This window comes from Penicillium arizonense (assembly GCF_001773325.1).
Source record: "Penicillium arizonense strain CBS 141311 chromosome Unknown PENARI_contig003, whole genome shotgun sequence".
NCBI classification, from domain to species: domain Eukaryota; kingdom Fungi; phylum Ascomycota; class Eurotiomycetes; order Eurotiales; family Aspergillaceae; genus Penicillium; species Penicillium arizonense.
In genome coordinates, this window is record NW_019173280.1 from 1,853,454 (window position 1) to 1,874,716 (window position 21,263).

A 21,263-nucleotide genomic window follows, 5' to 3' on the forward strand; every position below is an offset into this window, starting at 1 on the left:
GTAATGAAGGAGAAGTTGAGAAGGAATAGAGTCCCCAACTCTTTTCCCTTTCCTTCCTGGCGGATAAGATACAAGCTGAATACACGCAAGTTCAATGTTCAATGTTATTTCTAGCTGCCTAATTGCGTATATCAATCTCCCAGTGGGGTAATATGGGGACAGGGCCGTTTGTATGTACACAAATGGAACCAGAGCAGCATTGAAGGTAAATAATATTCACAGATGCCCCTATCACCCACCATTTTTCTTTGCTTATAGGCTCGATTCAAGCAGGTGCTTGCGCCCGGCTATGTCTCCAACATGGTTCTTCAACATGGCCCGCTTGGTACAGTAGGTGCAGCCAGTGCTAGTGTTAATACTCTTCGATTTGGCGGTCTTGCCATGGGTCTGCCTCCGCATACTGGCAATTTATTATATCAGATCTCTATAATTTAGACATATCAGGTATACGTGTATTTATTTTGAATTTTGGGCTCTTAATTATCATTTACTGGCTTACCTGTTCATATTTTCTTCCATTAGCCCTCGCATATAACTCTAGATCCAAAACCGCTTCGCGTCTTGGAAATATATATTTACGCACTTTAGGCCCTAACTAACAATGCTTTTCACGTGAGATGTAACAGCACTTTGGAAAAATAGCTCGGGTTGAAGATGAAATAGAAAATAGCATTTCTAAGCATCTGCAAGCAGGTCAAAACCATCTAAACATAGAGGCAAGAAAGCTAGCAGTTCAGCCCATGCCATTCCCGGTCTAGAAGGACCAATCCAGTTCGAAAAATCCATCTTTAAACCGATGCTAAAAGTTTGAAGAACTTTTGAAAACCCAAACCCTCCAACCTTATGTATAATTACTCCGTTGGAACAAACCATGCCGATCCCAATTCACCATCAAAAAATGAAAAGGTGTGAAAGTGAAAGATCTGCAGACAAGTGTTCCCGTTCGGTGGCCAATGACCCTGGATATGTCGAACAAATCCAGAGCAGTGAAGGTAGTTGCAAGGCGAATAACGACATAGGCATTTGATGATGGATTGACGAATGGCAGCAGGTCGCTAAAATAAATGAGCGTACTAGACCAGGGAATGGTTAAAGTGAACCGAACCGGGTCACCTCCCTTCGCTAGCCGTAGTCGTTGCTGCCATTTAAATCGTCATTGCCATCGCCATCCTCGTCCGAGGGACTATCGTCGTCACCTGGAAAGGACCCGGCGCAGCGATGCAGTCCCTTGCCTTGAACCGCCGAGGCTCTGTAAACGCCTGGGAACGCCATTAACCACATGATCTTCCTGTTGCCGCGGCGCCAATTTCGCCGCTGCTCAGGGTCGCGGCCATCAATTTTGTGACGGCGGCGACGTTGCTCGTTGTAGACGCCCTTTTCAGGCCTCTTCCTCCAAGAAGTAGAAGTTACCAGCCAACTTCTGCTCCTGGTCCATTTGACTCTGGTACTTGTTGATACGGGGGCGGTAGCTGTTGGGGTCACGACGGAAGGTGACGTCCAGGCTCTTCAAGAAGCGGTTGCAGCCAGTGACAAGGGACTCAGGGGTGTTGGCGCGAGCGTCCACGGATGGCTTTCCGTCGAAGACGATGACACGGTCAGCAAGGTAGGTGGCCATGATGAAATCGTGCTCGACGATGAAGGCGGTCTTCTTGGTGTGCATGATGAAACGCTTGATGACACGGGCGGCGACAATACGTTGCTCGGAGTCCAGGTAGGCACTAGGCTCGTCAATCAGGTAGATATCAGCGGGCATACCCAGGGCCAGGACAATGGCGACACGCTGCAATTCACCACCAGACAGGTTCTGGACTTCCTGGTCAATAAAGTCGTCCATCTTGAGAGGCTTGTAGACATCGGTCTGGAACTGGGGAGACAGGAAAGCGGCCTTGATACGCTTGAAGAACAGCTGGCGGACGGTACCCTGGAACTTGGGGGTAATCTTCTGAGGCTTCATACTGATGTTCATCTTGGGGACGGAGACGAGACCGTCGGGCTTCTCGGCACCAGCAAGCATTCTACAGAAAGTAGTCTTTCCGGTTCCGTTCTCACCCATCATGACAACGATCTCAGAGTCGGTGAACTTTCCGGGTTCAACCTTGAGGTGGAAGCCACCGAGGGTCTTCTCCATGGCCGGGTAGGAGAAAGCGCGGTCCTTGTCCACAATGAAGTCCTCACCAGCCTCAGCAAGACGGAAAGTGAGAGACTCCTCACGGAAACGCAAGTTCTCGGTGGGAATGTGACCATCCAAGAAGATGTTGATACCCTCACGGACGGAGGAAGGCAGAGTCACAACACCGTAAACAGCAGGGCGACCGTAAAGCACGCAAATGAAGTCGGAGAGGTAGTCAAGCACAGACAAATCGTGCTCAACAACAATGACGTAGTCGTCGGGACGGAGAAGGCCACGAATAGTGCGGGCAGCAGCCAAACGCTGCTTAACATCGAGATATGAGGAAGGCTCGTCGAACATGTACCTATACTAGTATTAGCAATGGACCTGGACACCATGCATGGAAAAACCTACACGTCGGCCTTCTGCACACAAACCAGACCAATGGCAAAACGCTGAAGCTCACCACCGGAAAGGTGACCAATATCACGCTCGGCAACCTGGCGCAGCTCTGGGCAAATATTAGCGAGTTTCTACAATGCATTGAAGTAGGAAACGTAACGCACCGAGAACGTCCATGATCTCGTCCTTGTTATCGAGTTGGGCACGAGCCTCGATGAGCTGGGAGACCTGCTGGATAGGGCCCTTCACGGCGCGGGGAATCTGGTCGACATACTGAGGCTTAACGACAGCCTTCAGGTTGTCCTCAAGAACCTTGGTGAAGTAGTCTACTAAAGTCAGCTTCTGTGATATCCTTCAATTGTCTCTGGCTGGCGCTTACTCTGCAGTTCGGAACCGCGGAAGTACTTCAAAATCTCTTCCCAGTCGGGAGGGTTTTCGTATCGACCCAGGTTAGGCTTGAGCTTGCCACTCAGAATTTTCAAAGCGGTACTCTTTCCGATACCGTTGGTTCCGACCAGACCGAGGACCTGACCGGGGCGGGGCATGGGAAGACGGTGAAGCTTGAAGCTGTTGGCCGAGTAACGGTGGGTGACTTGGGTCTCGAGGTTGGTGGGCAAGTTGATAATGTGAATGGCACCGAAGGGGCACTTCTTGGGACAGATACCACAACCAATACACAGTCGCTCGGAGATGAAGGCGATCTTGGAGGTAGGGTCGACCTCAATGCAAAGCTTTCCTGTGCGGACCACGGGACACGACTTCTTGCACTCTTGACGACATTTCTGCAACTGATCAGCCCCTGATATAACCATGAGAACATTATGGGGAGTCGCGTACCTTCGGTTTGCACTGTAGAGTTGAAAAGAACTGATGTGAGCCAGGCTGTCGCGAACCGGAGAGAAAACGGTATTAGTGGGGGTATTTCTCGACGAACCTTGTCACTGTTGACAATCGCAATACTATAGAGAGAAAAACACGTTAGCAACGTATATAGGACTCAGGAGCTGCCGAAACATACCGCGTAAGCTTGTCAGACATGGTGGCGGATGCGGTTCAAAGAACCTGGACGAGGTATGAGAAAGATAAAAAAGAATGAGCCCAAAGTGGACGCAGGGGGTTGCGATGGATTAGGCCGAAAAGTGCTGTCGCAGGTATGTAAGGGCGCAGAAAAGCACCAGATGTCCGCGCAGACTCGACTTTGTAAAGAGGACAGAACACACTATCAATGAACGAGGGGCGGCAGAATTGAATGCATTCTCTTTCGTATTGTGGGCTGGAGTGCCTCAGGCCCCAACTGCGTCACTTATTTATCAAGGCGGTGATTGGCTGTTGGACTCGCCCCGGAGTAACTTTTGACCCTGTGCCATGTGATCCGGCGAGATGCCGGCGGCAAGCGAACACGCTAGTCCACATCGGGCGGCCTGTCTCTGCCTGAGAGATCGGGCGTTGAAACCAAGCAAACCCTCCAGTCCCCAATCCTCTTGTTCTTCCAAGTCTCGTCTCCTCTTCCCCCATACCAGCCAACGCTTCTCCCCCACCCACCATTTTCTTTTCCACATTGATCTCCCGATCCCCCGCTTTCGGGGTCACCACGCTATGGAGTGTAAGTGATTTTATCTTTTTCTTGATCTCAGAGTTGTCGCCCGAATCGTTCGCCGCGGTACATCTCCGCGCTCTTCGACCCACTGCACGAATCCTTGAATACCTCATTTCTACTCCGATCCATTTCTTGATGGACTGCGGCCTTGCGAGCAATGTGTCACTGCTATCACCGAGTCTGATTGCCTGTGCCAACCTGGTCATTGCCTTCTCTTCACGCCCGGCCACGTCCATCCCACCCGTCATCAAAAAAACATACCCTTCCATCAAACCTAATATCCTGGCCTATTCTACTGGGTTTATAGCTCCATTTGACCGCAATCTGGATCGCGTGACCTTGTTTTACCCATCTTTGCCTCTCTCATGCCTGTCCTAGCCCGAATTGAGCTTCAATGCTGACTGCCCCTCGGTTATAGCCTCTGGCATGGTGATCCCATCTGCTCAAGAACCTCCTTCCACCACAACGATGTCTAACGCGTTTCTTGATTTGCCCGTCGCGGATGATAGCCATGGCGAAGGCAATTCGGTAGCGCCACGAGAACGCAGCCCGTCCGAGCTCATTGATTCACATCCCGTCTCCGAGTCCTCCCCCGAACCCGATGCCGCGGACGACTCATATGATGGCGCGTCTGCAGATTCAGATGCCGAGGATGATGATGCTGCGGAGGATAATTATGATGACGAGGCCAACACATACAGCCGTGAAAACTCTTCATCCCCTCCCTCCGCTCGCGGTGGGAGGCGCGGATCGTCGCCGGTGTCCGAAACCGAGTTAATAAGACAAAATCCCGACTTGTATGGACTTCGCCGAAGTGGTCGCGCTCGCACAACACGCCACCTCGCCGACTCGTCTGATTCAGAGTCAGATATTGTCGCGCCGCGTTCAAAGCGTCGGCGTACCGAAACATCTCAACAGCCCTCTAAAGCCTCGCGGTCCGCCACTGTGTCATCACTATCCGAGTCAGACAGTGATGAGTATGGGGGAAAGAGCGCTCGTGCAAGCAAGGCCAGAAGGCGACGTCTCCAACAAACCACTAGCTATGAACCTTCTTTGAATGAGGTTCGCTTCTCAACGCGAACCGCTAATAAGGTATCGAACTACAATGAAGAGGATGATGAGGACGAAGCCATGTTTGAGGAAGACCCGGAGGATCTTGCACCGAACTACTGGGCGGAAACATATGTTGAAGACAACCGGCCTGCCGTCGATGTCGTTCTCAATCACCGCCTCAAGGAGGGTGTTGACCCCCAAACCCAGGATGTCGACCGTAATGACTTTGAGTTCTGCATCAAGTGGCAGGACAAGTCCCACTATCATGCCACTTGGGAAAACAACGAGTCTATGTTAAACTTCCGCAGTACGCGACGTGTTGACAACTACGTTCGAAAGGTCCTCAGCGAGGATATCCGCTTACGGTACGGTGTCGATGCCCCCCCGGAGGACCGGGAAAAGTGGAATCTTGATCGCGAGCGTGACGTCGAGGCAATTGAAGACTACAAAATGGTTGAACGAGTCATCGGTGTACGTGATAGCGAAGATGGCACCACCGAATACCTCGTCAAATGGAAACGCCTCTTATACGACTCATGTACATGGGAGCCCGAAGACTTGATCAGTGAAATTGCACAGCGCGAAATTGATCGTTTCTTGGATCGCACTGCTCGTCAACCTATCTCTGACAAGAACGAGACCAACCTGGCCACACGCAAGTCGTTTGAGCCCATCCACGGCACCCCTCCCTTCTTACAAAACGGAGAGCTGAAAGATTTCCAGATCAAGGGTCTCAACTTCTTGGCCTTCAACTGGGTCAGAGGTCGTAATGTGGTCCTGGCAGATGAGATGGGTCTTGGAAAGACCGTGCAAACCGTTTCGTTCATCAACTGGATGCGGCATGTCAGACGGCAGCAAGGGCCATTTATTGTCATCGTCCCCCTCTCCACTATGCCAGCTTGGGCTGACACATTTGACAATTGGACACCGGACCTTAACTACGTGGTCTACAACGGTAGCGAAAAAGCACGCTCCGTCCTCCGTGACTATGAGCTGATGGTAGATGGGAACCCCAAGCGTCCCAAATTCCATGTCTTGTTAACCACCTATGAGTACGCAATGAACGATTCCCCTTTCCTTGGACAATTCAAGTGGCAGTTCATGGCAGTCGATGAGGCCCACCGTCTCAAGAACCGTGACTCTCAACTCTACACCAAGCTGTTTGAGTGGAAGTGCCAGGCTCGTCTTCTGATCACCGGTACCCCGATTCAAAACAACTTGGCTGAACTTTCAGCTTTGATGGACTTCCTCAACCCCGGCCTGATTGAAGTCGATGTGGATATGGATCTGAATTCCGAAGCCGCATCACAAAAATTGGCAGAATTAACTGACGCTATTCAACCCTTCATGTTACGTCGTACCAAGTCCAAGGTCGAGTCTGACCTCCCCCCTAAAACCGAAAAGATTATCCGAGTTGAGCTATCTGATGTTCAATTGGAATACTACAAGAACATCTTAACGAAGAACTACGCGGCGTTGAATGACGGCAACAAGGGAATGAAGCAATCTCTTTTGAATATCATGATGGAGTTGAAAAAGGCTAGCAATCACCCTTTCATGTTCCCCAACGCGGAAGCCAAGATCTTGGAAGGTAGCTCCCGCCGCGAAGACATCCTTCGTGCTATGATTACCAGTAGTGGAAAGATGATGCTTCTCGACCAGCTCCTTCGCAAGCTCCGAGGTGACGGCCATCGTGTTTTGATCTTCTGTCAAATGGTTGGCATGCTCAACATCCTGAGTGAATACATGGAATACCGTGGCTACAAGTACCAACGTCTAGATGGAACTATCCCATCTGCCTCGCGTCGCTTGGCCATTGAGCACTACAACGCCCCGGGTAGCACCGATTTCGCATTCCTTCTCTCCACCCGTGCTGGTGGTCTCGGTATTAACCTGATGACTGCAGACACTGTTGTTTTGTTTGACTCGGATTGGAACCCCCAGGCTGATTTGCAAGCCATGGCACGAGCCCATCGAATCGGTCAAACAAGACCTGTCAGCGTTTACCGCCTTGTCTCAAAGGATACAATTGAAGAGGAAGTCATTGAAAGAGCTCGCAACAAGCTTCTGCTTGAGTTCATTACTATCCAGCGTGGTGTCACGGACAAGGAAGCGTCAGAGATGCAAAACAAGATGGCCCGTGTTGTCAGCGAGCCCAATTCCACAGATGATATTTCCAGGATTCTCAAACGCCGTGGCCAGAAGATGTTCGAGCAAACCGACAACCAAAAGAAGTTGGAACAACTCGACATCGACTCTGTTCTTGCGAATGCAGAATTACATCAAACCGAAGAGGCGGAGCAAATCCAGGCTGACGGTGGCGAGGAGTTCTTGAAGGCTTTCGATTTCGTCGACATCAAAGTCGATGATCTCACCTGGGACGACATCATTCCTAAGGAACAACTTGATGAAATCAAGGCCGAGGAAAAGCGCAAGGATGATGAGGTTTATCTTGCTGAAGTGATTGAACAAAACCGACCCCGCAAACGTCAAGCCCCCACCGACCCCAAGGATTCCCGAGAGGAACGCAAGGCGAAGCGTTTAGCTCGAGCTCAGGTCCACATCGATGATGGCGAGGATGAGAGTGCCTCATTGGATCCCAAGCGTCCTCTTGGCGAAAAAGAGTACCGTGCGCTCTCTCGAGCCTTCCTTCGCTATGGTGATATGGATGACTCTGAAGAGCTCATCCTTGAAGACGCCCGATTGCAAACCCGCGATCGGGACACCATTCGTGCTGCTCTTCGTGAAATCACTGAGAAGGCCAATTCGCTTGTTCAAGAAAGCCTTGAACAACTGGAGGCAATGAAGCAATCAGGAAGAAATCCCACAAAGAAGGAACAGAAGGCAGTTCTATTTGACCATCACGGCGTCAAACGCCTCAATGCCTGGACAATTGTTGAGCGCCCGCCGGACATGCGCCTCATCCGAAGCATTACTAAATCGCTGCCTGACTTCAGGACATTCCGTCTTCCTGAGGCTACTAAGACGGCGGATTACAGCTGCGTATGGGGTGCACGTGAGGATGGAATGCTTCTCGTTGGTATCGCACGCCATGGATTTGGTGCATGGACTCAGATTCGTGATGATGCTGATCTCGGTCTTGGCGACAAGTTCTTCCTCGAGGAACACCGAGTGGAGAGAAAGACACAACGCCTGCAGACTGAGGAGAAAGCCACAAAGTCCCCTGGTGCTGTACACCTTGTTCGACGAGCTGAATATCTCATGTCTGTTTTGAGGAACAAGTACAACAACAATGCCACCGCACGAAGGGCAGTGGACAACCACCACCGGAATAACAAGCGGAACTCAAGGGTTTCTGGTAGCGGCAGCATTTCCGCCTCTCCAGCTCCCCCGGGCTCCCGCAAGGGTCACCACCGCGAGTCTGATCGTTCACGGCCACGCTCCCACACACATGGCGGCCGGGATGATCGCCATCACACTCCCAATCACGACTCTCGCGACTCGCGCCCTCGATCTGGTATGGATATTGATCGTCCTCGCCATCGTCTGTCTGACGCCTCAAATGACGAACTTCGCCGACGCAAAGGGCATGAGAATGGCCACTCCAATAAGGAGGATATGGCCTTCATGTTCTTCAAGCCCATTGTTGCCAACCTGAAGCAAGTGTCAATGATCACAGCCAAGAATTATCCCAGCAAGAACGAGAGGGCTCAGAAGCTCCGTCTCACCCTCGTAAAAATTGGCGAATTCATTCGCAATACCTTGGAGGGCTCTCAATCGATGCCCTCCTTGGAGGTCCGCCTTTGGTAAGCTCTGACAAAGTTTGATATATGTTGTTTCTTACTGACTTTCGTAGGGATTACGTTTCGCTGAACTACTGGCCAAACAAGGAAGCCAGTGGAGCCAAGCTACAGCAGATGTTCAACAAGGTCATGGAAGCCAGTAAAGCTTCTAAGCCCTCTAACGGTACATCAGCTTAAGCCCCTTTTGGTTCCCGTTCATACAACGGATACAGGTGTTCTTGGTTTCAGATTATTCTCATATTAGCACGGTTTGATGACATGCATGTTCAGCGTTTTTTTGTCCCAGGTATCTATCCTTTCTCACGGTAGACACTTGCAGCATATCCCTTTTTTCTTATATTGTTTCATTTCCTGCAGATTTGTTTGATTTTGCACAATTTTGTACTCCTTTCATCCGGCATTTTTGCATTGGACCCCTGAACTTCAGTATCTGGGCTTTTTGGAATTGCTGTTACTGTCACTTGTCACTCTTCCTTGGCATGTGTTGATGTTGTCATGGTGAGTGAGACAGTCTGTCTTTTTTTTGGTTCTTTGATTGAAGGTATATATGGATACGACCCCAACTCGTTGTCTGGCATTGCGAAAGGCGTCGAATGATTTGCGTGAAACCCGAAAAGTACAGAGAGATTCAGTTTGAAATGAGCACCATTTCACTTCAGTCTTGGATCATCACTGCAAAGGCGTGTTTGGGCCCTTGCTTTTTCTCCCTCTTTCTCCATCTCTGTTCTGCAGGGGGTCATCTAAACTGGACTTTATCCCATGTCTTCCTTTGGGTTGGTCCAGTTAGCTGTTTCCTCCTTTGCTATAATTTGCTGTTGGCTTTCATGCCCGCTGAGGCATACGGTGGAATCATTCACGCCGGTGTGCCTCAGCGGGCCAAGGCCATTTTGATTTTTTTTACTTTTTCGGCATATGTATCTTATGGGGTGGCTGCAACGGCGTCGATTGATTTTCTTTGTATCTTCATGAGATCACTCGGCGGGGAGCGCGTTATCTGTGACATTTCTTTTCTTATTTCTGTGGCTTAGACCCAATGCCAGATCATCGACGAAGACCGTCAGGTCTAGATATAAACGTTCTCCTCTCACTTGATTAAGCTGTGAAACGAAAGATAGAGCAAGGACCTATGGGTCGAGTTAAATGGAACCTAGAAAAATCTGTAGTAATGTCATGAAAAGTTAGCTTCATTTGTTCTACGATATGGAATAGATCGAGAGCATGTTCACTACTCATTTCTCTTCGTATTACAAAACTGCCTCCTTGTGCGTCGCCGCTTGAGATATGCTTTTATGTAGGAGTCAATACTATCAGATAACGTTATACTTGAATACGCCCCGGAAAACAGAATAGGGGCCCATCAAGAATGCAGGAAACATGCATAAGGCAAGAAATAGCACACCAAACCAACATACACACCGTCACTGGGAGGAATGACCTATCTCCTCAAAAGAGCGTAGCAAAGATAGAAAATACCACGGGAAAGGCCATAAACAATACAAGCCGTGGTCTTCCATAGACCGTACCGATATCAACCATGATTCTTACAATTGATAGAGAATGGCGCTGAACCAAAGGAACTGGGTCGAGATTGGTCATGGTCCAGCACCATATTGAGAGTAGGCCCAGAGCACTAGGGACGAGGTCTATTAAAGGAAACGTCAGGTTAGGGCGCAGAATGTGTTCCCGCTTTGCCCTGAGGCTACAGGCGAAACCAGATCCAACACAAAAACCAGTGTCCCAGAGCCAACTCCAATCAATGTAAATGTAAGCAGATGTTGACAATGCAGATACCACCGTTCAAACTTGAAGTTGTGCTCGCAAGCTGAAGCAAGTCGGTGCAAACTGAGCCTGGGGTTGCTTGGATAACATAGAATTTGTGGGGAGGGACTGAGCACTCTTCGACTCTCTTCTAGTATGGGCGATGCTGAAGTCTTTTTCCTTCTGGGTGAGTAAGTAGTTGATCTGTTTGTACAATGCTCCGGTCGTCACTCTCCATCTACTAAAGTCAGTAAGGATTTAAAGGTGTTTCTAGATTGACTACAACTTTGAGTTACCTGATTAAACCTCTGCCATCAAGAGCACAGGGACGAGAAGTAATAATACCGGGACTAATTGGCAGGAATCCACACCCGGTGAAGAGAAAGTAGTCCTGCTACGGTGACTGCGGATGGTTCCCTATATCAATGAGAAGGGCAACCAGAGTCTTGACGTGATTAGAACCGCGGTACCCCGTATAGTTTCTAGGACGGTGATGAGAGGGTACCTTACCCCAGAGAAAATAGAGCCTAGGAAATCCACTAGACATCGGACAAATGCAAAGAGAGTCATTGAAAACATGACCGAAGGCAAAAGCATCATTTACACTGACATGTGAGTTCGATCTAGCCTTCGACATGCCCATACAAAGCCATTGATCCACAAACCCCTAGTGAGGTTCGATGCAGTGCTCGTGAAATGTAGAGTCGTCGAAGACATTTGGAGAAGCCGGGTGACTAGTCCACCGAATATTAAAAGATGGCGTCCACCTTGGCGTTCGCTGCAATCTTTGCCTGATAGACCGGTCTATCAAGTCCTGTTTATCCTTGGAGGAGCCTTAGGCGTTGTATCGTGTTGCAATATAATGAAGCGCTAGACACAGCAGCGTTACCCAAGACGTCGCAAGAAACCCGATGACGACCTGAAATGGTTAGGTCAAAACTACTGCCTTTCCGTTGGAGGAATATACATTATGCATACAACAAGCCCTTCAAGATTTTGAGGGGGAGGATAGGTCCACGAACCTTGGCAGTTAGGATCGGACGATGTAGTTGGCTGGGGAGGATCCGCGTAGTCGGGCCCTCCTGTTATAACGACATGTTCAACCTAACATTAACTTACCGTCCAAACTCAAGATTGTATAACATGATATTTGGGTCTTTAAGGAAGAGTTGCTTAGCTACCATGATCGAGGCTGTGTATTTTCAGCTAAGTACGTAGATGTGACAAGGATGTGCATTACTTGAGTAAGGCAGTCCTCGTTCGTTGAAGAGCCCCGAATACTCGTACTAACTTGGATGTTTTCTTGGCTATCATCTCTTCACCCCTGCCAAATATCACCGTAGCCAGGTAATTTCACAAGTTAGGGCTAAGGACGAATTACCTGGCAGTTCTCTCAGAGACAATGAGTATATAAGCACAAGCATGTTCATAAGCGAAAAGATGAAGACGTGAAAGAGAGAGCGTCGACCAGGAAGCGGGCGGTGTTCTATATCGGGGGAGAAGAAGATCTCGGGAATCATCATTATCGACAATATCATTTTGGGCATCACTCAGAGTGGTGAGCCGTTGTCGGGCAAGGTCCGAAAGCTATTCATACATTCCATCGAAATTACGTCCTTTCCCCTTTGCCCGGGGAATGCAAATAAAGAATTGCAGGGCCAAACGCCATGCACGCCATAGTACAAGAACAACGAAGGGCACGGTGACGCAAAAATGACGAGAAACTTAAGGCCAGGCTCACCAGCCTGGCAAGAAGAGAGAAAGGGAAACAAACGGGGGTAAACACGAGCTAGAGAGCATTCAACTAAGCACTGCCCTCAACATGCGGATGCGGATGCGGCTGCGGCATCTCAATTGACTTCTCCTGTAGCTGCTCCTGCTGGTTCTGAAACTGCTGCTGTTGTTGCTGCAGCTTCTCCAGGCTGGTGGTGAGATTTGCCGGAGGTACAGACCCCACAATGGCGCTAAAAAGACCTAGCTCGGCATCAATGAGATCATCGAAGATGATCTCTTTCTCGCGCCACGCTTGCTCGCGCCGTGGCCGGATCTCCTCCCACTCAGCCTGCAGCTGGGCGGTCTCCTTCCCTGCCCATGCAATTTGTCGACGGAGAAGACGGTACAGGTCGCGCGGGGGCAAGGATAACTCGTGCTGGTCGAAGTTAAGCTCGGGTCCGAATTCTGGCATTGTGGTCTCGTCGAGGTCTGGTACTTCATTCGTGTTAACGATAGGGTTGGGCGGGATGGCAGTTTCGCCGTGGGGTTCGGACTCGGTGCCCGGCTCCTTGGGTTGAGTGAGCTTCAGGCGGATGCGCTGGATCTTCGAGGCAGGGGTGCCGGCCGTGCTGCCAGGGGCTGCGTGGACCTTGGAGAGTGAGTCGATGGGTCGCATAGTGTCTGTCTCATGCACAGAGCGCATGTGCTTGGTCAAGGCATCTGATCGAGTGAAGTTGCGGTCACATTCTGTTTGATATGATAAGTAAACTGATGTTGCTGTCGAGGGTGAGGGCTAGGATCAGAAAGGAACATACCAGGTAGAGTGCAGTAGAAGGGCTTTTCGCGGGTGTGGCTTCTCATATGTGCGCGCAGAGCGTAAGCGCTGGCATGTGTTTGACCTTTACGGGTGCAGTCGATCCACTCGCACGAGTACCGTTTCTGTCGGCTGCCGATGTGCTCATTGTGAAGGTGCTGCACCAACCCATCCATGTTACCGAGGTCGCCAGCTGTGCATCCATCCCATCGACAGATGGTGACTTGGTCCGTACTCTGGCCGCTATAGTCATCTTCCTGGTTGGTGCCTAGGATGCCGAGTATGCTAGGGGAATTCGGGATGTCGCCGGAGCTATCGGAGGAAATCGAGTCTGTCGGGGAGGGAGGCGGTTGGTTGTCGTCCTGGGCTGCGGAGAGAGGAGTTTGACGGTCCCAAGATGCAACACCAGTGCGACGCCGCTTCGAAGGTGGCATATTCGACATCGAGGGCGAATGCGCGCGGCTGTCTTGTTTCATTGATTCATGATCCGAGGTCTCGAGTGACCCGACCGATGAAAGAGGGGAACCAGGAGATTCCCTTGAAGCCATTGTGAATTAACAATACTCGTACAACGAAGGAGGAATGGCAAATGAGATTGTACTTTGAGGCTGTCGCGACGGCATCGCGATGCTAGGAGGCATATGGTGTCACGTGAGCGCGATGGATCAATGTGTCTCACGTGATCTATACACACAACGGTCTCGGTCTCCGCGCTCTTCAACTCTTCCCCTTCTTCACTCACTGCCACTACTGTGTTTGAGGATTCACATTATGTTGTTCTGCATTAGATTGAAACTATATCTACATTCACACTAACCCACTAACTCAATGGTAAGCTTTCCTTTGTTTTCTTCCTCCCCCATACTTTACATGATGATTATTCGAAAGAATTCTGCAATTCCGACAACCTCCGTGTATTCAATACATTGTGAGGTTGCATGTTGACTTATTCTACACTTGATCTGAGATGTGAAGACAATCCCTGGCTTCAAAAATGTGCATTTATATATCCAAGTTCATAGCTAACAAGCTCAAAGCATACAATCTAGTACCGAGGCCCAGCAACAGTGTGCACCTTCAGGAGGGCATCGATCTCAGCGAGCTCCGCATCCGTCAACACCTGCACACCACTCATATTCTGGATCACCTTGTCCTTCGTAGTACCACCAGGAATGGGGATAATAGTGGGCAGACCAGGCTTGCCACTCTGGCTGCGAATCCAGGCCAGGGCGATCTGAGCCGGGGCAACGCCCTTACGAGCGGCCAGGTCGTTGACAGCGTTGATGAGCTTCAAGTTTTGCTGGAAGTTCTCCTCTTGGAAACGGGACATGTGGCGCCGGAAGTCACCTTCGGGGATGTCTGCCATGGAGGTGACAGCTCCTGTGAGCACACCTCGGCCCAGGGGCGAGTAAGCGATGACGGGGATCTGGAGCTCAGCACAGGTCTTGGCGATGTCGTTTTCTAGGATATCAGTAGACCAGAGTGACATCTCCACCTCGACAGCGGCGATGGGGTGCACCTTGTGTCTGTAGAAGTAGTCAGATCAAATTACAGTAGAACAATATCATAAAGATGCACGTACGCTCGGCGAATTGTCTCCGCATCAACCTCGCTCAGACCAATACCTCCAATCTTACCCTCCTTGACATACTCTGCGAGGACCTTGATAGTGTTCTCAACGGGAGTTTTGGCATCTTGACGAGCGCATTCAAAGATGTCAAGCTTCTTCTTGCCGTCCAAGACACGCAGAGACTCATCCACGCTACGACGGATGTTCTCCTCAGAGCCATCCGGGACGAGCTCTCCCTTCTTCAGGCCACCCTTGATGCTGAGAACAACCTTCTCAGCATTCTCGGGGTACTTGGTGAAGTACTGGTTCAGCAGATGAAGGGAGTTGTGCTCCGGGGTGCCGTACAGCTCGCCACCGTTCCAGAAGTTGGCACCCAGCTCGAGAGCCGTGTTAAGGGTCTCAAAGCATGTCTCCTGGGATGGAGGCTGGGGGTTCCATGTCATTCCTGGTAATTTGGTCAGTATATGTCTTTTGACTGCTCTGCCGTGTCTGGAGGGGAAACGCACTCATGGTGCCGTACCCGGTAGGGCCGACTTCTTTTCCAACAAGCGAAGGCATTATAAGTTTAAGTTGGGATAAATATGACCCTTAGAGAGGAAAGTTGAGTATAGAATAGTTGAATGTTGTCGTGAGGGAAGTAAAAGGTGAAGGGGTTCCGGTTCTCTTTATGGATTTTGCATTTGCCCCGCCGAGTCAATTGAAGACGATCAACGGATGCTCAGGCTCCGCAAGCCTCGTAGTATTGTGGTAGTAATAGACTTTTATTCCAGTACCTTCTGCCTTGCTCGATCTCCGGGCATCTTTCGCCTATTTGCGTCCGGAGATGTGATCGGATATCGAGGACCGGAGTTAATGGAGATAACTGCAACGACTCCAAGTTTGACTCCCAGCTCATGATTTCATCATTACTTTCTATTTGAGGTGTTCAATGCCATCAATGAGCTCTTAAGGCCTTCAATGGATTCTTTTACACCTTTTAATCATGGACCGAGGATCAAAGCCCTCGATAGCCCTCTTTGTTATACGGCCATTACGCTTAAACGCCTTACCGTGTCATTGACGCCTTACAAGCTCATTGTAGCAATGAATGGCCTTTGTTAGTATTATTGAATAGTTACGTGCTAAATATGGTGCTATCTCGAAGTATTTAAGAACCTGGCTGTCCAGTGTTCATATCATCATCAGCACTATTATCACTCATCAATTAGAACAACCAAACTTGCAACACATATTCACATATTCAGATTACAAACCAATCACCATGGCGCCCCGCGAGCCCGCTGAAATGGCAAGATCTACCCAAAGAGGTATGTTTATCCAAGATGGGCATTTTGTCCGAGAAGACATTCATAATATGCAGACTGCGCAACCGATTTACTGGGTTACTGTGTTCATCCGCGGACGCACCGGAACTGATGATAAATTAATGAAACAGGTGGTCCGCTTAATTGAGCAACGCCAGTGTCTGGTGACCACTGAACCCCTTCATGCAACTTACAAAAGCTGTATATCACTCCCCGTCACCGGTGAATGGGACAGCGTCATCGCCGTGCAGCATGCAGAAAGCTATGCAAGAATGCTGTTGTTGGAGATCCAGTGTGATACTCTCTTCATCAACTGGGACTATTTCCATGAAGGAGTCACAACAGATGAGCATCCTGTCAAGGACAACATCGTGGTTCGTCTCCCCGCTATCCCGCACTATCGTCGTGAGGCTTAGATATTTCCCATACTTAAACGGAACCCCCAAATTTCTTTTTTTGCTTCATGTCAGGGACGGCATCATCATTCATCTCCTATTTCACCCGCGTCGAGAGGACTAAATAATACCATAGTTAAACGAAAAATCAAATCCCTCCCAAAAAAGTGGCAATTTTGAGAGAGTCTAATGATAAATAGTCAATTGTCCAGTGTAGGCTTTCAACTCTACGACGGGAAATGTAGAAAATTGCATATCAATAGTAGTACATCGTAAAGAAACAAACTCGACGCAATTCTTCTTTCGAAATTTCCATAAATCAATAAATCTTCATGACATCCTCCATATCTTCAAGAACCATCCCATTCTCATCACGTAAACCCATCCAGCCCAATCTCATCGGAGCTATTAATCATATTGCTAACCCGGTGCTTCACCTCCCTGTACATAGCATCAAAGAGACGTGGCAGGTCCTCGGAAGTAAGCTTCTTGTTGCTGCCCCATCCAGGCAAGATCTGAACATTCTCAAAGGGCTTATGGTTGCTCTCCTCGTGCTTCACGGTGTGCGTGAAGCCCGCCCCATTGCTGCCGTAGGTGGGTGTGTAGCTCACAGAGCTGGAGTAGGTAATGTGTGTGGTTGGTGTGGCCTTTTCATTCTCCGGTTTACCTTGCTCGGCTTGCATGCTCGCTGCGGTTGGCGTGCCGGTTGGTGTTGCCTTTGGCTCATCCAGGCCTAACCCTTTCAAGAGGTCGTGGACGTATCCTTCAGTATCGGGGATCAGTCGCTGGGATTTCGTTAGTTGGTTTTTCCGGGAGAAAGGTATGGCTCTGGCAAGTGACTCACAGGAGATCGGGATTCAACCTTAGTCGGCTGCTCTGCCTCCATTTCTTGGTTTGTTGCACGGACTGGGGCGGCATTGACAGTTGATACTGCTAGCAGTGCTAGAACAGCAACAGTGAGCCATGATGGCCTTGAGATAATTTGCGACATGTGTATTTGAATCGATATTGTGTGTGTGTGTTGTAGATTGGTATAGGCTTGGGAACGGGATACCTCTAATAACGGCGAAGACGTCTATTCGCGAGCGTCACGACAGTCACAGCAAGATTCCAGGTGCCAGTGGGCGATCAGTGACCACAGATACTTCATATACAGTAGGTCGTTAGTGCGAAATTAGCGAAATACCGCCTGTCGTAGTTTGGAATGATGTTCCGCAGAACTCAAATGCCGACGTTTACATGTTACTCGATTCGTTTTCCTCTACTGTTCTCGCAGATCAATTCAGTCTTTTTTTTTAGACAATCCATACGGCTTCCTAACATTTACTACTATAATTTAATTCATTAAAATGGCTTTCCATTCAGCAACGGGGCCATTCGTGGATCTAGGGATAACTCTGTGCCCATGTTAACCATTAAAAATGACACATAGCATTCCAGGCACTGCTCTCCTGCGAATCAAGTACGCCTGGTTGAATCATAATGATAACATAAAGGAAATATGATTGGCATAGTCTTAACCAGAGTTGACCGGAATGAGGGAGTGGTACTGTCTCATGCTTGCATGCTTCTGTGTTAAGATGTTTCCCATGCAACTTCTAACAAATCAAACCTTGCGATTGACTGAAAGCCTTACCATAAATAGAAACAAATTGAGTTTGAAGTAAGTCTTCATAGGCCTGGTCACATCACATATCTATCTACATAGTCTCGGTAAAGAATCACGCTAAAACCAAAGATGTACTAGAAACTATCAGTCACCTAAACACCATCACCGAACTTGTAAAAGTTCATCCATCGCTGCAAAAATAGTTAGCCACTGGCTTCAATTTCAGGGACAATGAAACTAACCTTATCATAAGGCTTGGACGAGTCACAGAACCGTAGATCGGTAGCAAGACGGATGACGTTGTCCGGGTCGTTGTTAATAGTCGACGCATGGATCTACACCTTGTTAATTAAAACATTCACGTTAATCAAAAGAAAGGGTCGTTTACCATATGAGGCTTGTGCAGCACCACATCTCCAGCCTCGTATGCCGACACCAACCAGCGACGGCCATTTTCCCGAGCAAATTCACTTGGGAACTCGGATAGTAGACCCGTTGCCATCATGTTTGTGTTGAAAGCGGATTTGGCTTCTTCGTCTGTCAGACCAGTCTCCTTCGCCTTGGCATAGAAGGCCTCTTCCAACCCGAGTCCGACTTTGTCACCTAAACCGTAAACTCAATCAGTATTCATGATTCGAAGAAAATAAGAACAAGGTAGAGAATAGACGTACCATCTTCCAGGTAAATCAGACCACCACCATTAAGCTTGATATCACCCATTGGAACCCAAGCAGTAATACTAGTCGGATCTCCGTATCTCAGGAAGATCTGATCGTAGTGCACGCCAATAGGCTTCGAACCAGGAATATTGTTCCGTAGCAACGTACGGCGCAGATTCAACGTATTCTTCCCCCAGTCCGAAAACTTCGCGACAAAATCATACAGCGCCGGGTGGTTGCAGAATTTCTCGGCGTACCAGTCCTGGTAGTGTGCATCGAGAGCGAGATCAACAAAAGCCGCTGCCCGGTCACCACCAGGCCTGCCATTACCGCCAATGTGACCGGCGCCAATACCAGGATAGTCTAGGTGGTTTTTGGCTGGATCGAAGATACCCTTTACCGGTTCTGTGCCGGGCTTCAGGACGCCTGTTGATTGCAAGGAAGAGAAGTATGATTCGCGGGCATCGAGGACATCCTGTCGAGGGAGGACTTGCTTGAGGAAGAGATAGCCGTCTTCGTCGTATCTTTTGCGGAGTTCCTCTAGGGGGAGTGTTGGCTCTGAAGGGCGGAGGAGGGCTGCATTCTCGGAGGTCAAGGGGCCGTCGTTGACGGCGATGTTGTCTGCTTGGAGGCCGACCATTTTGGATGCGATATTGAACGTTGCTATAAAGAGTTGAATTGAAAAAAGACCTCTGCAAGCTGGGACAATGCCGCTTCTTTATAACATTGCTGCTTCCTAGTTCCATGGAGGGGTATGGATTTCAACTGGAGAAGTGGCCAACCACAAAGCATATATATCAAGGCTGACCCCGATTCCCCGCATTTATGTGTAAGTTGGCTTGCATGACTTGATTGAATGACTGCATAGATGAGGAGGGATGGAGGCACAGCAGTAAAGAGTAACATTTCCCGCAGTGATGTACAGATTGGCTGCCTTTTTGAGCCCTTTCGACGCCTTGTGGGGAAGCTACTGCTGATCCACTGCGGGGAATATTTCTCCTTTTGCTTAACTACTCCGTTCATTTACATGTCCCTTCGGCCTTTAAGTTATATTGGATATTTGTAGATCCGGACATCCACATGTCGGATTTTATTCTATCTGTGTACCTATATATCGCATCCTCCGAGCATATTTCCTCAAGCTGCATCCTCCTTCCAATCACTCAAATTCCACGATTCCACCCCATCCCCAATAGTCAACCCCAGCGTCGTGAACACAATCTGCTCATACAACACCGAACCAGCAGCTCTCGCACGAGCATGCCACGGTCCCTGGCCACCGAGTCTAGCATCATCCCGATTTCGCCAAATACCTAAACAAACGTATAAGTCCGAGCCACGATTTGCTAACACCCACCCAAGCAAACAAAGAAACAGTGGGTGAAAACGAAAAAGGAACAATACTCACAAGTAGCCAAATTCCTCTCCAGCCCATCCTTGGCCCCAAACCAATACTTCAACAACCCCCCACTAGCCATAGCCTCGCGATGCGAATGCGCATCAAGCGCATACAAATAATCCGAATCAACATCCGGCAACAAAACAGACCGGAAAATAACAACATAATAAGTACGCCTCTTCCACGTATGATCCTCCGCTTCAGAAAACGCCCTCAACAACTCGAATACTTCTGTCCAGTTGAACGATTCCGTATATCCAGCCGTGGCATAGTCGGCGCGCGTGGGTTTGAGATATGTCAATGCCAATGCGAAGAGTCTGTCTTGTCTTTCCAGTGCTGAGATATCCAGTAGATGGGCGGCGCTGTTATATGGTGATGCAATGAGGTGGGTATCTGTTTCTTGGGATCGTTGCTGAGGTTGTAATTGCTGTGCTGCGGCTGCTTTGAAGCGGTGGGCATCGAAGTCGGTGGTTACATGGCTGTGATGGAGGACTCGGGTTAGGGTTGAGGGTTTCAGGGATTTTGGTTCTTTGGGTTTGGTTTCGGCGATTGTGATGGTAGTGTTGCTGGTGGTTGGGGCGATGTTTAACGTCATGCTTTGGGTTCGCTGATTGCGACTCGTCGGGGATAGTAAACGAGGGGTTATTTATGTATATTTCCTTTGGAGCAGATTACTCAATTGCAAGTAATTTGTACGAATTCAGCCGTTAAATGATGCGATATACAATTAAAGGGTCCCTTTGAATGACCCCGTAATATATACCTTCCGCCATTGTCTTGTACCACATTCCGCGGATATTGCGAGATCATACAGTTGCAGCAGCTGCTTAAGCACGCCATCTGGTCCACTATAAGGCGATTTCGGGATTCAGTTTCTCAGAATCCGAGAACTTGAGACAAAATCCCGCCCACACATCGAATATTCTAAAACGTACACGTGTTGTCGCTGAGCCCTAAAACCGTTGTCGGGGTTGTGGATAGGGACCGTCAGAGGTGGGGTGCAATTCTTAATCCGACACTGTGTCCTATCAAGAATTATTTATTCTCACGCGAGTATAGATCGAGTTCAAAATATAAATTCGAATTTGTGATTTTAGATTTGGGCTGTCTAATGTA

General features: G+C 49.1%; 8 protein-coding genes across 8 annotated transcripts; 2 read left to right on the forward strand and 6 right to left on the reverse strand.

The window, feature by feature from the left end:
* Positions 1-1,122: 1,122 nt before the first annotated feature.
* Positions 1,123-3,550, reverse strand: PENARI_c003G01554 (ATP-binding cassette domain-containing protein; the record flags this gene model as incomplete). Its single annotated transcript, XM_022628105.1, has 8 exons — positions 1,123-1,390; positions 1,419-2,474; positions 2,525-2,621; positions 2,677-2,838; positions 2,892-3,294; positions 3,350-3,394; positions 3,447-3,471; positions 3,531-3,550. The coding sequence occupies 8 exons, from the start codon at positions 3,548-3,550 to the stop codon at positions 1,123-1,125; spliced, it is 2,076 nt and encodes a 691-aa protein (XP_022491308.1).
* Positions 3,551-4,577: 1,027 nt separating this feature from the next.
* On the forward strand, positions 4,578-9,103 carry PENARI_c003G05008 (chromatin-remodeling ATPase CHD1; the record flags this gene model as incomplete). The annotated part of the gene is made up of 2 exons (XM_022628351.1): positions 4,578-8,929; positions 8,980-9,103. 2 exons carry the CDS (start codon positions 4,578-4,580, stop codon positions 9,101-9,103), a joined length of 4,476 nt encoding a protein of 1,491 aa, XP_022491331.1.
* Positions 9,104-12,488: 3,385 nt separating this feature from the next.
* Positions 12,489-13,759, reverse strand: PENARI_c003G00167 (C2H2-type zinc finger protein; the record flags this gene model as incomplete). Its single annotated transcript, XM_022628008.1, has 2 exons — positions 12,489-13,144; positions 13,213-13,759. The coding sequence occupies 2 exons, from the start codon at positions 13,757-13,759 to the stop codon at positions 12,489-12,491; spliced, it is 1,203 nt and encodes a 400-aa protein (XP_022491993.1).
* A 497-nt stretch (positions 13,760-14,256) lies between these two features.
* PENARI_c003G08497 (aldo/keto reductase family protein) lies at positions 14,257-15,339 on the reverse strand (the record flags this gene model as incomplete). Its single annotated transcript, XM_022628592.1, has 3 exons — positions 14,257-14,737; positions 14,794-15,226; positions 15,288-15,339. 3 exons carry the CDS (start codon positions 15,337-15,339, stop codon positions 14,257-14,259), a joined length of 966 nt encoding a protein of 321 aa, XP_022491647.1.
* Positions 15,340-16,042: 703 nt separating this feature from the next.
* Positions 16,043-16,501, forward strand: PENARI_c003G02973 (uncharacterized protein; the record flags this gene model as incomplete). Its single annotated transcript, XM_022628202.1, has 1 exon — positions 16,043-16,501. The coding sequence occupies one exon, from the start codon at positions 16,043-16,045 to the stop codon at positions 16,499-16,501; it is 459 nt and encodes a 152-aa protein (XP_022491846.1).
* A 350-nt stretch (positions 16,502-16,851) lies between these two features.
* Positions 16,852-17,471, reverse strand: PENARI_c003G08939 (uncharacterized protein; the record flags this gene model as incomplete). Its single annotated transcript, XM_022628622.1, has 2 exons — positions 16,852-17,265; positions 17,325-17,471. The coding sequence occupies 2 exons, from the start codon at positions 17,469-17,471 to the stop codon at positions 16,852-16,854; spliced, it is 561 nt and encodes a 186-aa protein (XP_022491390.1).
* A 770-nt stretch (positions 17,472-18,241) lies between these two features.
* PENARI_c003G09998 (uncharacterized protein) lies at positions 18,242-19,388 on the reverse strand (the record flags this gene model as incomplete). The annotated part of the gene is made up of 4 exons (XM_022628700.1): positions 18,242-18,280; positions 18,332-18,424; positions 18,478-18,692; positions 18,761-19,388. The coding sequence occupies 4 exons, from the start codon at positions 19,386-19,388 to the stop codon at positions 18,242-18,244; spliced, it is 975 nt and encodes a 324-aa protein (XP_022491582.1).
* Positions 19,389-19,885: 497 nt separating this feature from the next.
* On the reverse strand, positions 19,886-20,742 carry PENARI_c003G04177 (uncharacterized protein; the record flags this gene model as incomplete). Its single annotated transcript, XM_022628284.1, has 2 exons — positions 19,886-20,061; positions 20,157-20,742. The coding sequence occupies 2 exons, from the start codon at positions 20,740-20,742 to the stop codon at positions 19,886-19,888; spliced, it is 762 nt and encodes a 253-aa protein (XP_022492083.1).
* Between the last annotated feature and the right edge of the window lie 521 nt (positions 20,743-21,263).